This window comes from Pleurodeles waltl, chromosome 11 (genome assembly GCF_031143425.1).
Source record: "Pleurodeles waltl isolate 20211129_DDA chromosome 11, aPleWal1.hap1.20221129, whole genome shotgun sequence".
NCBI lineage: Eukaryota > Metazoa > Chordata > Amphibia > Caudata > Salamandridae > Pleurodeles > Pleurodeles waltl.
Window position 1 is genome coordinate 540,385,411 of NC_090450.1, and position 15,587 is coordinate 540,400,997.

Genomic DNA, 15,587 nt, shown 5'->3' on the forward strand with positions numbered 1-15,587 from the left:
CAACTCCTATCTTTTAATTACACTAAAGAATCAAATCCAAATGAAAGGCAGGAACGCAAAATACGGAACTGGGAAAGTTGTTTAACTCTGTGATCAAATATATCAGCAGAAGGGATTTGACACTGCTTTGGGAAGAGAATTGCATAAGATTCTTTTATGTTCCAGCAAGGAACCACAGTTGGAATTAGCTCAAAGTATTTTGGATATGTAGCACTCATTGTTTACAGGTGTTGTCTTCTTCTTGCCTTTCTTGCTCTTCTGTCCACATCTTCACATTTTCAAGTAATACATCACAGCAAGTATCATAAGCGCGCACTTATCAAGCCCCATGTTGTCGCATTAGTTGATCAGAACCAGAGTGTTCTTGCAGGCTGTTTGAGGGACCAATGTTCTTCCACATCAGACTTAAGCAGCTCTTCTGGCATTATCTAACTCTTGGGTCTATTTGGAAGGTCCACGTTTTCCCTTTCCACTGGCTGTCTCAGTTCCCAACACACTGTAGCTTACTGGGCCCTAATAATAAAGTGTGTTGTGTCAACTGGCAGAGTGAGCTATGGAACCCAGGTCTGGGTGTACTAATCAAACCTAGTGCATTTTGCTGATAAGAACTAAATGGTGATTGATGGAATGCTTGCATTCATATCAGCCTCGGTTAAACCTGGGCTTCATTCCAGTCCATCATTGTTTTGCTCCATATGCTACTACTGATAGAGGCCAACCATACGCAAATGTATTGTGGTCCTGCTTTAGTAGGAACAGTTCAGTCTGAACTGCTAGTCCAAGTCTCCCCTTAGCAGGAACACAGGCAATCCCAGACCAATTTTAGCCTTGATGAATCTCATGAAGGAAGTGTGGGTAGTGAAGCCACCTCAGAGAAAATCATTAGCCATAGTTAGCCAGAGCTATGGTTTCTATAGTCCAAAGAAAAATAAAACCTTTATACCTACATCTGAGGTGATTTTTCTTTATTAGTGCAAGCTCTCAATAACTAAAGAACTTTATATTGTAAATCAGCACCACATTGCTGTGGCTTTAAAGTATCCAATCATCGCACACATAGATGTTTGTAACTACAATGTCTTGTTTATAGCAAATACATGTTCATATATTACAAAAGAGTGATCCAAATGCGGAGGTCAGAACTCACCGAAGCCCTGCAGAATGGTAGTCCTGGCTGTTCATATATTTACAATGGTTTCAAAAGTTTGTCAACTAATGAACAATGAAAAGTACCAGTAATGTAGATGTCCATATAAGAAATTGGAATATTAGCTGAGGTGTGTAGGTGCTCTCCTCAGGTAATACCTACAAGCCTTGTCAGTGTGAACCCACAAAGTCACTAAATTAACCTGAGCTCCCTGGTGGATATGGCACAAAGCAGACAGGCTTAACTTAGAGGCAATATGAAAAGTATTTATGCATTACTAAAACACCAATGTAGTTGAAATGCAAAACAATTAAAAATCCCAAAACGGATGAGAGAAATAAAAAAAAAAATATACACACAATGTCAAAAGCCCAGTTTGGTAAACCAGAAATATGAATTTTCAAAGTTATAACTTGTGCTACTGCCACAAAGCACCATGTGCCAATGATAGTCAATAGTCACAGTAGAACAGGAGCTAGGCACAATCTGACTATGATGGATCACAGGTCAGATTCACTAACCACGATCGTCCTGGTCAAAGATTTTACCTTCTGATTTTAATCCTTAAGGTCTCAGTCAAACACGGGAGTACATTTCTAAAGCCCCCCAGGACCTCATGGGAAACAAAGACTCAACGAGTTCCAGCAAAAGCCAATAACAGTCTCCTTTCCCAGTCCACTGAGTTGGGCAGTTGTTGAAAAGGCCTCCTTTAGCTTGTATCTCTGTACTTCCTTGAATAGGATGCCAGCGTTATGACCCTTGAAGTCTACGTCTTTGTCCTGAGTATAAGAAGGAGAATAAATCCAGTCCTTTAGGGCTCTTCTCAGGTCTCAGACAGGAGGTTCAGTTCACATCTGATCTTCCACAGATCCAGGAGTGTTCTGAAATGGGTACCTGTAGATGGCACATGTATGCCTTGACAAGGCTATTGGGTAGGAATGAACTCTGGGGATGCCTTAATAAAAGGGGTAAAGGTTCCCAGAGCTAATTCTACCCACTTTGAACATTTTCAAGAGGGTGCACTAAATCTAGTGTGAAGCACAAACTACCCACAACAGCCTCAGAGACAGAAGTCTGGTAGAACAAAAACTGAATTTACAACAACCAGACAGTAGATACACAAGATTTGTTTTGACATTCTGCACTCGCCCTTTGAAGTGTGACACACATGTGATGTGTACTGTCAACAAGAAGCTTACAATGATTAGGACCTCTATGACTAGGGGTACAAATTAAGGGGTCAGGTCTGTGTGTTAGTTACATCTGCTTGTGTCAGGGTAGGTCTCTTTGAAGTTAATTAAGTTCCTGGGCCTATCCTCTCAAGGGCACAACAACACCTCACCACACCCAAGCCCTTTTGTCCCTGTCCTTGGAGCCAGTTCACACCTATTTATATACTAATTACTGGTTGGCAGATGTGGAAAACCAAAATGCAAATTAATTCCCAGGGACTTCATGTAGCTGAAAGGTAACTTTCTAAAATCAAATTTTCTTTAATAGTTATACAAAATTTGAGTTTACCACTATGTTGGAAATAACTTTTAAAAAGAGTCCTTTAATTTTGTTCTAGCTTCTTCCAAAAAAGGGAACTTAGCATTATAAATATAATAATGTAACCCAGTTTTTTTCTTGTGGAGCAGCCAGGCCTGCTACAGTGAAAATAGCGTTTAGGCCTTTTTCATTGTAAGGACTTGTGGGTCAGAAAACATTTCATACTTTTAAATACCATAAATCCTGCCTCAAGAGCAAAAAGGCCTACTCAGGGATGACTTATTAATATTCAAAATGGAAATTCTTGATCAAAAGGATTTATTTTGACAATTCAAATTGGCAGTTTAAAACTGTTCCCCCAGTATATATGGCAACGTGGAGACAGGATTGCTGGGTCACTGCAGTGGGTAGCACATTGGGTGCGGTAGCCCAGTAGTGGCATTTACCTTACAGACCCTGGGTATACCCTATACCATATATTAGGGAGTTTAAGGTAACTTAAATATGCCAATTAGACTTATACCAATTTCTACATGCTAAGAGTGGGAACACAAACGCTTTACTCTTGATTAACAGGAGTAAAGTGTGCAGAGTTCTGGCCAACAAAAATGTGGTTTAAAATCCAGAGTGATCCTGCCAAAAGGTCAAGTTTCCAACAATTCTGAATGCATTGTTTTTGTTATTAGTTTCACTGGTTTATGTTTCATCTTATATGTTGTTGCAGCACTAAAGGTAGCCACTTGATTATTGGTGGTGCTTTCGCCATGTGCTGAAAACTCTCAATCCACACACGTTCTAGCTGATGTCTCTCCACAAAACAGTTGACACGACTATTTGTGATAAGCCACCAGGGAAACATACTTTTAAGCAGGTGTCTTTTTATATCAGCGGAGCAGTATTTAAAGTTGTTTTACCACATATAAAATCTGCTTTACAACACTTGAATTCTTCAAGATATTTATTGATTCATCAATTTACAGTGTTTCAAGGCTTAGATGTTTTTAGCACTTGATGCTTAATATCCTTGGTTCGGTTAGCTGGCAGTGCCATGACTCAGACATGCTTCATTTTCATTGATGCCATCCCTTATCACTGTTTACCATTGCTCACACCATCACCTTACAAAACCTTCCTGACAATCTTCTTGCATGGTATTCCTGATGCTTCACTTCATGGCTTAGCGAAGCCTTCCTTATCCCTGACACCTTGCATGGTCTTCCTTACCCCCATCAAATACTGTGGCCTTCTATATCACTCACACTTTCATTTTGCATTGTCCACCATATCACTCACATATAATCTAATATGGTGGTCCTTATACATCAAACATCACCTAGAAAGACATTCCTTCCATCTCACATCATCTAACAAGGCTTTTTTCTATCACTTACATAATTGCTATGCCTGGGTTCTCTTATACCTCCCAGTATCACAGAGCATGGCCTTCAACATCCTTCGCACATCATCTAGTATGGCATTCCATATACATCACCCAGCATGGCATTGTTTGTACTTGACATTATTCTTGACAAAGCTGTTATAGCCCTCACACAATCACTTAGCAAGTTCTCCCTTATCCCTTTATTTTTTTAAAGAAAGTGTAAATAGAGATTTGTAATAATTTATCTGGTGTGCTGCCTTGGTTATATCTTCTCCAATCATGGATTCCTGTAACCAGTTTCACACTCTCTTCCACACATAGGGAAAACCTGGGGCACTTGGAGGGCCAGGCAACAAAGGATACATCGGGAAGCAGGTAAGTGAGCAGGGTGCAGACCCCATTGTTAACAACAAGTCTTTGTAACCTCAAAGCTGCACTTGGATTCCAAGGTTGATCCGCTGTTGTGAACACATTCTTCCATCAAGCCACCAATTGGTTCCACCCCTGGTTCAGAGCTATGAAGTGTCATGTGTTGTTTTAATTGTCTGATGTGCAGCACATGGGCATTTTCTTGTTTATTTGACCTCTGGGATTGGCATGGACCTCTTGCTGAGACGATCATGCAGAGTTTATGTGTTCTCACTAGGGTCGGAACTCCCCCGTGCTTTTTTCTGACCCTGTTGGTCTGCTCTCCAGGCTTTAGGCTGATCTCCTTGTGTCAGCCCTGCAGGTATGGATCATATGTCATTCCTTTAGGTATAAGGCTGCCGTCAGTTGGTCCATTCTCTAGGCAATTCCGGGGCCTGTCCTCAAGGCCCACAGCAGTTTCTTCTGGGTCTGGCCACTAGAAACTGCATGCTTCCCTAGGTCTGTTGTACAGATCTCTAGAGGTTCCATTGTGGGTATTTCCGGAGAAACGTCACAGGTTGCTTGCCCTAGTTCTGACATACAGGCTTGGCACTGTTTGCCTTTCCTCAATGACTGATATGCCCTTGAATGCATTATACATATTTCAGAATACTCCCCATGGGTCTTTCCTCCAGGCCTCAAACTACTCATATGTGTTTCTTTCCGTAGGACATTGACTCTTTCTCCTGGTTCTGCCTTATACCTAAATCATTCTCCTCCATATATGCCCTTCTGGCCTATTTCCTGTCCTGTTTCTGAGCTGTCACTGTTTAGCTCTGTCCTTCCTTTGTGTTTGGGTAGTCTGTGTCTGTTGTTAATTGGCCCTCGATCCTAATCCTTTCCCTCCACTCTCATCTAGGGAAGAAAAGGGTTTCAAGGCGACCCAGGTGTTAAAGGCCTTCCAGGTGTTAGAGGTGATGTGGTAAGTAATGGAACCAATGTTTTGTGCTTTATCGATTTACAAGTTCCAGGTGCCTCAAGAAATGCTTCAAACTACTTTTTGGTAATTTATTCAACATGTCAACACAGGACATCACATTTATACATTTGCAGGACATACTTAAGTTTGCAAATATAGACATCTGCTGACATCTCCCACTATAGAGAAGAATAAATCCCTCAGTGACAGTGTAGGAAATTGGTCTTATTACATTGCACATGTCAAGTAATAAATCACCAGATGCTCTGACATGCCCATATGTGTCTTCCTCAGAACAAGAGCAACTTCTGCATGTAAGATTGAGGTTTTTCATGGTGGTGTATTCTCTCTGTTTGATAAATAGGTGTGAAGTGGGCTCCAGGTTTCATGTGGCTTTGCCATTTCTGGTTGTAGGACAGTGTATGTCTAAGCATTCACAGTACACCATGCCACATCATACAACCATCTTTTTACAATCAACTTTGAACGTTTGAACTGGGATATTGCCACTCACTGTTTGGCTAATAGGGAAAATACCGGTGTCAATCTCTGGACACGTTTCGGAGCTTCAGCTATTTAGCCGAGCAGGACGATAAAAGTGGTGGCTTGTAGCTCATAATCTATAATCTTATTTCATGCCAGTAGCACCGGACATGTTGCTGAACCAATACAAATCACTAAAATCAGCACACAGCCCTAAACCTATGGCAATTATGGTCTTCATTTATGTTCAGTGTATGCAGTGCAACCGGTGTGTATTACCTTCTGTGGAAAAACTTGAAGAATAGTACCTGTGTTTGGAAATTATTAAAGAATTGGCCACACGTGTACAACAGAACAATCATTTGTCTTCAGATACTAGATCCCCAATATCTTCCTCACATTGTTTCTTCACACGACTGGGTGTGGCATTTCTAGTGGTACAGACCATATTGTATAACCTAGCTACTCAACCTTTGATTTCATTCAGTTGTATTGGCCTAGTTAGCAGTAGGAATTCTGAGGGCTCACCCGGGAAAAAGGGATATTGTAACCTGATGTGGTATCATAATCTGAAATAAGTAGAAATGTTGAGAGAGCTGGTAGTACCACTTTCTTTGAATTGCACTAGGGACAAACACTTCTTATCTTTCTATTAATGCACTATGCTAGCCAACCCTCACTGTCTCAAAGAGTCCCCAACTGTACCTTCACTAGAAAGCAATATTGCATGATTATTCAGTGGGAATTCATGTGAGTTTATTTGAGTATAACCAGACTGTTTCCCAAGGATATACCGTGCCTTATTGGTGGAAGCAACAGTGTTTGTATGATCCCTTTTGTAGGGTGACCTTATGGAGAATGCATTGTCTATAAGCTATGTTTTCACTGTTATACGTGGCATTAAAGGTGGTGCAATAAGTATATTGCAAAGTGGGATTGTGTAGCTAGAAAACAGCGCTTCAGGTCTGGCACCCAAAAAGCCCTACTTGTATGGTAATGTCAGGATGTCCTACTTTAGTCATGCTTGCTTCTCCGCCTATATTAAGTGAGTCAGATTGGCTCAAAGGTTGACGAAGAACATCTGTGATAGTGGAATCAGTATGCTGACAAGTAAGTACAGGAGGTTTGGGAAGGCCACTATCTTAATCAGGGCAGTCATGCCTGCTAAATGTAAAGACAGCCTTCTCCATCTGTCAGTTTGGGAAAATATCCATTCAATCATGGCCCATAATTGTCTCTGTTTACAATTTCCCAGGATGTGAATTTCAGTCCTTAGGTGTCTAAAACAGTCTGTACTCCAGCTGAGAGGATTCTCCAATTTATTTGGTGCTGTGCTAATAGTGGTTGAAACACCTCAGAATTAGCGAAGCTGATTTTAATGCTTAACTATAACCCATATTTGTCAAAAACCAGGGCTATCCCATGGTGTTAAGTTAGTCAAATTCATACAGTAAAAACAATAGTTCAACCTAAACTTTATCAGTAACATGTAACCTCCCCTTCTGCTGATGTCCCTTCGATCATCTTATCAGTTGCCTCATTTTATCTCCCAGTTAACAAAGGGGTGGTTACTATGCACTCTGTCTGAAGTGACAGAAAATGACACAAGGGTTGCCAGAAATCTTTCAGTCTCATGCATAGATGCTATTAGTTTGCATATAGTTCAGTGTTCTTGTTGCAAAAGATTAGATCTGTTTGCCATATCGCTGTCATTGGTTGGGGGCACAGCCCATTTTATGGCTACTTGTCTTTTGGCTAGTAAAAGTACCATACCAGTGAACTTGCGAACGGCCGAGGTGCAGTCCTTCACATACTCCACAGTGCCATCAGAGGATCCAGCATATTTGAAGTTTATAAGCAGCATGTGAAGTGCAAGGCAATTTCTGGGTTTTTAAACCCTCACCAATAATTTAGGAAGTGATTCTGAGGATAAAAAATAAGAAGCAGTAAGGTGAAAAAAGTCAGTAATGCATTAAAAACTGTCAGTATAGGCAGCATTGGACATGTATACATGATTCAATTTAATTAGTGCGTCAAACACAGAACCCAAACACAAGCATTTAGCTGCCTGTAGAATCAGGTATGAGTTTACTAAATTTAAAATATATGGATTTATGGATATTAGCTACCTCACCTGTGTATGTGTTTGGGGTAACAAAGAACCTATTTTCCTCCATTTTATAACAAACTGAGCAGGTTTACCTTAAGATAAATTAGTTTTTCATAACAGGGCCATGTCAGTTTTGTATCTGCTCAGATATGCTAGGACCTGTCTAACATTCTGAGATTACTTAATCCTCTTGCATTACAAGATAACAGTGTAAAAGAGAGACTTTTTAAATCCAAATATTTACTTGTTAGCTATAAGGCACTCTACAGTGTCATTACAATGCCCCTTTATAATCATTCAGAGTTGACCAGAGAGTTGTTTTCCATTTCATACATCCACTAAATGAAGGCAATTAACTTCCTCCCACCCACATTGATCAGTCACCCATCTTGCAGTCCCAACAACAATCACAATTGCAAAACCTAAACATGTACATTTCATCTGCAAATATTATCAATACATATCGTGAAGCATAGTTTGGATCCGCCACAAGTTAGAAGCACATATTATAGCAAAGAATGGTATGCATACATTCCAACCTAAAGTTATCTCTGAAAGCATTCTAAATCCTGGTTGGATGTCTGAACCTCTTATGGCAAGCATAATCTCAAGACTATCCAGATAATACAGTTTAAGAACTTTACGTGCTATCATTGAATTGCATGTCCTCTGGCACTGAGCACCTCTACTATTCCCCATGTGTCGTCTCACCCTTCTTGGTTGCTTTTTACTTCTCCCTTTTTAAAATGTTTCTCGAACAACCTAGTGGCCAATTCAAGGGTTGTAAAGATTTGTGCCTAACTCCCTCAGCACACACTCAGGTGGGCAGGTTAATGTTGCATACTGCATCTTGCTAATGCTCAGCTATTTCTTCATATACCAAAAAACTCCTCTTATGTTCTGCACAGAAAATGTGAAATCAGTATAAAAAGATACCATAGTCCTTTGAAACCGTACATCTAAACCTGTCTTTTCTTTGGCGAGTCGCACACCAAATCTCAGCATCTGTAATTAAGTAATTTTGTGATAACTTTTCTTTGGGATGCACCCAAGATAGTGACCTATGCACTCTTACCAGGTGAAGGGGGAGGATCCAGGGGGAAAGGAGGTCTTCCACAAATGTCTAATTTCCTTAGATTCTGCAAGACCAATCATGAGAATATTATTGCAGCGGGATCTTGCATTAAGATGTCCATTCTTGGCCTGGATTATTCCTAGCACGTTTTCCTTGTGAAGTATTTTTTCATTAAAGGATGTCACTCCTTCCTTCACAGGGGCAATTTGTCATTCCATTAAGTCTAGTCTTGTATTTTGCTTATCTAGGTGCTTCTTGATGGTATCAGGGCGATAGATCAATGTACTGATTTTCCCATAGATGAAGTGAAGTTTATTCTTTATTTCAAGCAGTAGAGCATTTGTATCCTCATTTCTGTCCTCTGGGCCAGCCCAGTTGGAGGTCTGCATTGGGCTCCCATTGGTCCTTTCTTTCCCTAAGATTTATTTCTTGTCTCAAAATTTAGTTTGCCTAGTTTATTATTGCCAGTCCCCAATTTCTAAAAAGTCAAATGCGTATAATCCTCGTATATAAGTAGCCGATTGTAGAATGGATTATTATGGTGTTCTGGGACAACAGAGTAGGGCTTAATCAACAGATCATTCTGAATTTATCTGTAGGTATGGCATTAATTCCAGAGCAAAGCCCCCAACTGGATGGGTTGTATTATCCATGGAGAGCAAAATCCCTCCTTATTTCTTTGTTTACCAAAGGTGTAGTGCACAGTTTTGATCTGGTCCATTGAAATACGTGGGTCAGCTGGTGTAGCACATAGAGCGACTGTGACGCTCCTAGAGCAGTTGGTGTTATCTCACATCCCAAGAAGAGGAAGTGCCAGGAGGTTGTTTAGGGATGAAGGCAAACAGCATGCAGTCAGTGGGCCCAACCCCACAGAAACTACTGGGTAATCCACCATAGCTTCACAAGTCAGATAGGTAGCTAATCCCCAAAAATACTCAATATCCCAGTGATTCACCAGGCCATGTGTGTTTTCGTTATTCATTGGGTTGGTGCCACAGCCACCACTGCAGGCACCTCCCAGTGATGTGAAAAATAGCCACAATCTGGTCCAGGGTCATGCAGCATACATCTTCAATGGTGTCCCTCCTCAGAGCATCTCAATCCAGCCTCATCTTGGTTCAAGCAAGCAGATGAGCCCACCCAGGTGACACTGCTTCACAGGTGCATAGGCAGCTTCATGCTTAGACTGCACTTGCAGGTCAGCTGTGGCTCAGAGCCCTCTCTCCATGAACTGGCAGCTGGGACCAGACATTGGCTGACCTGAAATGTATATGGCTGAGAAAAGGTTGATGCTGAATTAACAAGTTTCATGGGAGACAGAATGCTGCATGATGCAGCTATCTTGGTTCGGCTCCTACCACCCTCCCCAGAATAGCTCAAATCCCTTGACTAGTGGTAATATTTGTGTATAGATGAGACAATTCATTTTGGTTGTGGCTAGGGATTGACTGAATAATCCGTTCCACCCGCGGAATTGGCAGAACCTTGGATACTTCATGTTACTCTTGTGACTCAAAGTTCCGATCAAATTCCATTAATCACTGCATGGCAGAATTTTTTCTCATGCACAGTTCCAGGCTGCTAAGTTGGAGAGTGAAATTTGGTGTCCCCTAGTGTGATTTCCAGTCGCAAGGAGGATATCCAGCGCAATTTTTCTAAGGTGGGCGATTGTTACTGTTCACGGTTAGAAGCCTAGCGCTTGAGTAGAAATTCTACTTGAGTTACAGCAAAACCAGCTCGAGTAGCTACGCCCTCTGATGCACTGCGTGGTGCTGTTCACACTGAAATTTTCAGCATGGAACACGCTACCAATGCTAAATCACAGAGCGAGGAGCTGTATGTGCCTTGTTCCATCCATTGGAGGAACTCCGCAGAATATCACTGAATTTGTGTGTAACTGCTGAATTCCATGGAGTCAAAGTTCACGAGTTCCACCCACTGCTAGTTGTGACACATACTTCTGATGATGTGAAGGTTGTGTTTCTACTCTTTCTGCGTGGCTGTTTGGCATACTCCTGATGGAAAGAGCCAAGAAGCCCGTTTTTTCATGTAAGTAGTATCCATCAGGGGCGAAGGGCTAAAATGAGAGATCTTGCATGTGGCTGAGCCAATTGCTCCTGACCAGAGCATCTTAGGGCTTGATTTAGAATACAGTTACTCTATCAGGGTAATGGGTATTTTACACCATTGCCCTGATGGAGTAACAGTTCTCAAAATAAAGGGCCTGATTTCGAATGTTGTGGAAAGGGTACTCCGTTGCAGCAGCAACGGAGTACCCTTTCCTCTATATTGAATGTCTGCTTGCCTCATTTCGAGTCAGACGGACCTTTCATATGTCAGCGGGGGAGACTGCTCTGTCTCTGCCTCTGACATAAACCTCCGATGGCCTGACAGATTAAGGACAGTCAGAGGTTTTGCCATTTGCCTGCATGCACTATTTAAAGTGGGTGAACAAAGAGCAAGTTTTTAGTTTTGATTACCGTCATCAAAATCGAGGTAGAAAGTGAAAGCATTTCAATTACCAACTACCGTGTAGAGGCATTTCGTTGCTTTTTCATTTTCAAAAAGTAAATTCTGCTTCTCGATTTTCTTTTTGAAACTATCGTATTGATGGAGTTGCACAGCACACTTTCAATGTAGTGACATAATCTGGGGCAGCAGGAATTACTCCATCAGGGTGATTGGTCTGTCGCCCTCGTGGAGTAAATGCACTCCAAATGTAAAGATATCTGTGACCCTGATGGAGTAACCACACTCCAAATTCAGAAATGTCCGCTCCCCCAGCAGACATCTCTTATATTGACTGTTAAAGCATTGAAAATTTGCACTGGGGCCTCATGAACATGAAGGAGCCTCACTTTGAATTTCTGTTTTTATTTCCAAAAAGAAATTCTCAAAATAAAAAAACAGTGACTCCTTTGCAATTCAAGTTTTCTTCCATGGTGTGGATGTCATGGAAATATTTTTACTTTCACTTACTACATTGTTTTCGATTGCCGTAATAAAAAAATAAAATGCCATTTGTTCGCCCACTCTAAGTAGGGTGGGTGGACATTGCCAAAACCTCAGACAGCACTTAATCTGTTGGGCCATCGGAGGTGCATGTCAGTGGTGGTTATTGAGTAGACTCCGCCTCTCACTATTTAATGGCAGACGGACCTTTAGTAGGGCGGAAAGGGTACTTCATTGCTGTTACGAGAGACTATCCTTTCTGCCTGATTCTAAATCATGACCATAGAGTTTTGATTTGATTTTTTGCACTTGCCAGCCTAAGATGCTCCTCATCAGAGAAGTCGAGATCCATGTCTGTGGTTTTGGAATATATTCTGGATAAGAATCTTTGAAATACAATTCCTAGCACATAGCTTAGGACATACTCCTTGCCGGTCAAGCTAATAGTCTAGTATTTGCACATTGCTATGTGGTATGCTTCTGATGAGAGAGGTTTCGATTCTGCTTCTTGCATATGGATGCATAGCATTCTTCTGGTAGAAGGGGGGATGAGAGTCTACTGTTTGCTCATGGTAGAGAGACGTACATTTTTGGCGTTTGGGTGTGCTCCCGGTGTGAGAGGCTTAGATTTAGTTCCTTGCACGTAGCTTTGGGGCTTGTTTATCTTGTATTACACGTACTTCAAAATGTAACTACTTCTTGTACCTTTAGTACCGTGATAGGGCATGTCTTTGTTACATTGCCCTTACCAAGTAGGCGTCAGTGGTGCACAGGCAAAACATGTAGGGACAAAGTTATGGTGAACGGTTTTTAATATTGGTGGATCTTTAGATTTGCCCTGAATTACATCATTCATTAGGCCAGGTAGATTTATTTGGGCAGGTTGTTACAGGGGTGCAGGGCCACAGCTGAGGAGTGTCAATGCCACCTATTTTTTGCATCTGTGCATGAGGATGTCCAAGAAGAGGCCCTCATCAGCCCATACTTAGTAGGTCAGGCATATATTACAATGTTTTTCCAAGATTTTTGGGAGGCTGTGCTTTTGATGCATTTATATGAGAGGAAGAGCAGTTTAAATAAGATTTTTCTGTATTTTATTGGGAGCCAGCGTATGCTTCTGAATCGGGCAATGACTGGTTCATATTTTAGACCAAAAATCATTCTTTGTGCTGCCTTTTGCACCATTTATAGTCTTTTGATTCGGTGTGCTGGCATTCGGATGTGCCAAACATTGCCACAACCTTAAGTTGATTATAGCCCTTGCCACTGTGACATAGTGAGAGAGAGGGTCTTTCTTAGGAGTTCATTTTAGTGAAAAGAGGCTTTAATACCTGCTCCTATTTTTCTTGTTTGCTCCCCACTGTACTTTCATGGTTTCTACTTTTGATGTGTACCATATGATTGAAAAAACATGAAAGTGGGCCTAGCGTGAGGATGGTTTTAAGGAGGTGTGCTGGCCCGACACCCAGATTTCCATTTGAGATCATTTAGTTTGAGCCTGCTCTCAGTCACCCAAATCTCAACAATTTCAAGCCTTGTTCAACCTCTGAAGTACAGCAATGTGTTGGCCATGTGGAAATGAAAGTGGAAGTGACAGGTGTGAAACAGATTGATTAAAGGTTTGATTTACCTAGCCTTTAAAAACAATCAGTTTTACTAGTAGAACATGTCTCGTTTCCTGCTTCTTGTAGTTATGGTCACTCCTGCCAAGAGAGGGCATCTACACTTCTGGATGACAGCCATTCAACCACTGATAGGGTGGTTCTCAACCCACGCTATGTATTGCCAAGCCCTATAGTTTGTGTAGGACATTTGTTTAACTCTGTTTGTCTCCCTCAGGGTAATCCTGGAAGAAGGAACACAACGTCTGGACCCCAGGGGGCCAAAGGGGATGAAGGAGCTCAGGTAACATGATCAAATTATAGGAATTAGGGTAGTGGGGCTGGTGTGGATACATGAACTCATGCACTTGCTTGTAGTGAACAAACGGAATGGGAGCAACTGCTTCTAGAAGAGGGATGAGTGAGGCCATCCACTTATCACTGCCGTCTGAAGGGATACTTTATAGATAGTGTTCCCCTTATGAATAATGTGCTCATGGTTGAGGTGGTCCCTCCATGGCCTCATCTCGTCTTTGTTTTGTCTACTTCTAGAGAGAGAATCTTTCATGAGTCTTCTTTTGCTGTTTTTGTTCTCAGGGTGACCCGGGGCCAGATGGCATTAAAGGTGAACCTGGGCAAAAGGGTCATATGGGTGAGACGGTGAGTTCTGTTTAATTGACCCTCTATTGCACTTTCTGATGCTGGATCACGATCGCCTATGTGAGTACCTCATCTCTTGATGCTATATGTAAGCTGCATGTACTGTATCTAAAGCTATATGACGCCTATAGTGCAATATTGTTTGTGTCCTGGCTACTTACATGGTGTACTGGCAGGTGATATTGTCCTGTAAGCTCTTATTATGTCATGCGAGCTTACATTGTGTATGATGTTAGTTCATTTTTTGTGTCCTGTGAGATTATATTTTGTGACTGTTCAGCCAAAATTGTCTGACGCATGACTCGCACTGTGTGTCCTGGTACTTTAGACTGTGTGTCAGGTGAGCTTACAGTTTTTTGTTCAGAGTGCACACATTGTATAGAGCTGTGAGGTGGCATTGTGTAACTTGTGAGCGTGCATTGTGTGCTGCAAACATGCATTGCTTCCGCTGTAATCTTACTTTGTGAAGCTCATGCTGTTTGTCCTTTGTGGTTACATTGGATGTCTTGTGATTTTACATCATGTTCACTGTGAAATTACATTGTGCATAAAGGGAGTATGGATTATGCCCCCTTTCAGCAGAGGAGCAGAATGAGCTTACAATGTGTATCTTACTAGCTTACACTGCATACGTGAGCATTAATTTTCTCCCCCTCTGTTTGACCTTTTAAGGTGCATCGTGTGTCGTGCAAACTTGAAATGTGCTCATGCAGGCTTATATTGTGTTTTCTGTGAGCTCACTGTGTGTGTCTTTTAGAGCATCCAAAGTGATATATTTTGTCATCTGAACGTACATTTCCTATGAGCGTACATTCCATATCCTTTGATGTTAGCTTGTGTGTCCTTTGAGCATACATTGTGTGTGCTATGAGCTTAAATTGCGCCCCCTTTGGAGTCAAATTGTATGTCTTTTGAACTTGCATGATATGTCCTGTGAGCTAACACTGTGTTTCTTATGAACATACAAGATGGCCCTGTGAATTTACACTGTCTGTCCAGTGTCCTTACTTTGTGTGTTTATTGATCTTACATTGTGTCCACTGTAAATTACATTTTGTGTCCAATAACCTTACAGTATGTGCCTTGTGGCCTTACATTGTGTGTGCCCAGAAAGCTTACAATGTGCGTCCACTGAGCCTATGTTGTGTCCTCTCTGATGAGAATGTGTGTCCTGCGAGCTTACAAAGCACATATTTTGTTATTATAATGTGTGTCTTTTAAACTTCATTTCTGCATCCTGTGAGCTTCATTTTAGAGCCTTCATAGTGTGTAGTGTGAGGCTTACATACTGGCAAATTAAGCTTACATTATGTGATTTGTCAGCTTATATTATGTATCCAGTGACCTTACAGTGCATGTC

General features: G+C 41.4%; 1 protein-coding gene across 2 annotated transcripts in view; it reads left to right on the forward strand.

Annotated features, from left to right (window-relative positions):
- Positions 1-15,587, forward strand: part of LOC138265860 (collagen alpha-4(VI) chain-like) — a 946,529-nt gene that overhangs the window by 582,355 nt on the left and 348,587 nt on the right. For both annotated transcript variants that reach the window (XM_069213964.1, XM_069213965.1), the window contains 4 exons: positions 4,341-4,394; positions 5,287-5,349; positions 13,806-13,871; positions 14,165-14,227. In XM_069213964.1, the coding sequence (XP_069070065.1) occupies positions 4,341-4,394; positions 5,287-5,349; positions 13,806-13,871; positions 14,165-14,227 (246 nt within the window). The remainder of the gene's footprint in view (positions 1-4,340; positions 4,395-5,286; positions 5,350-13,805; positions 13,872-14,164; positions 14,228-15,587) is intronic.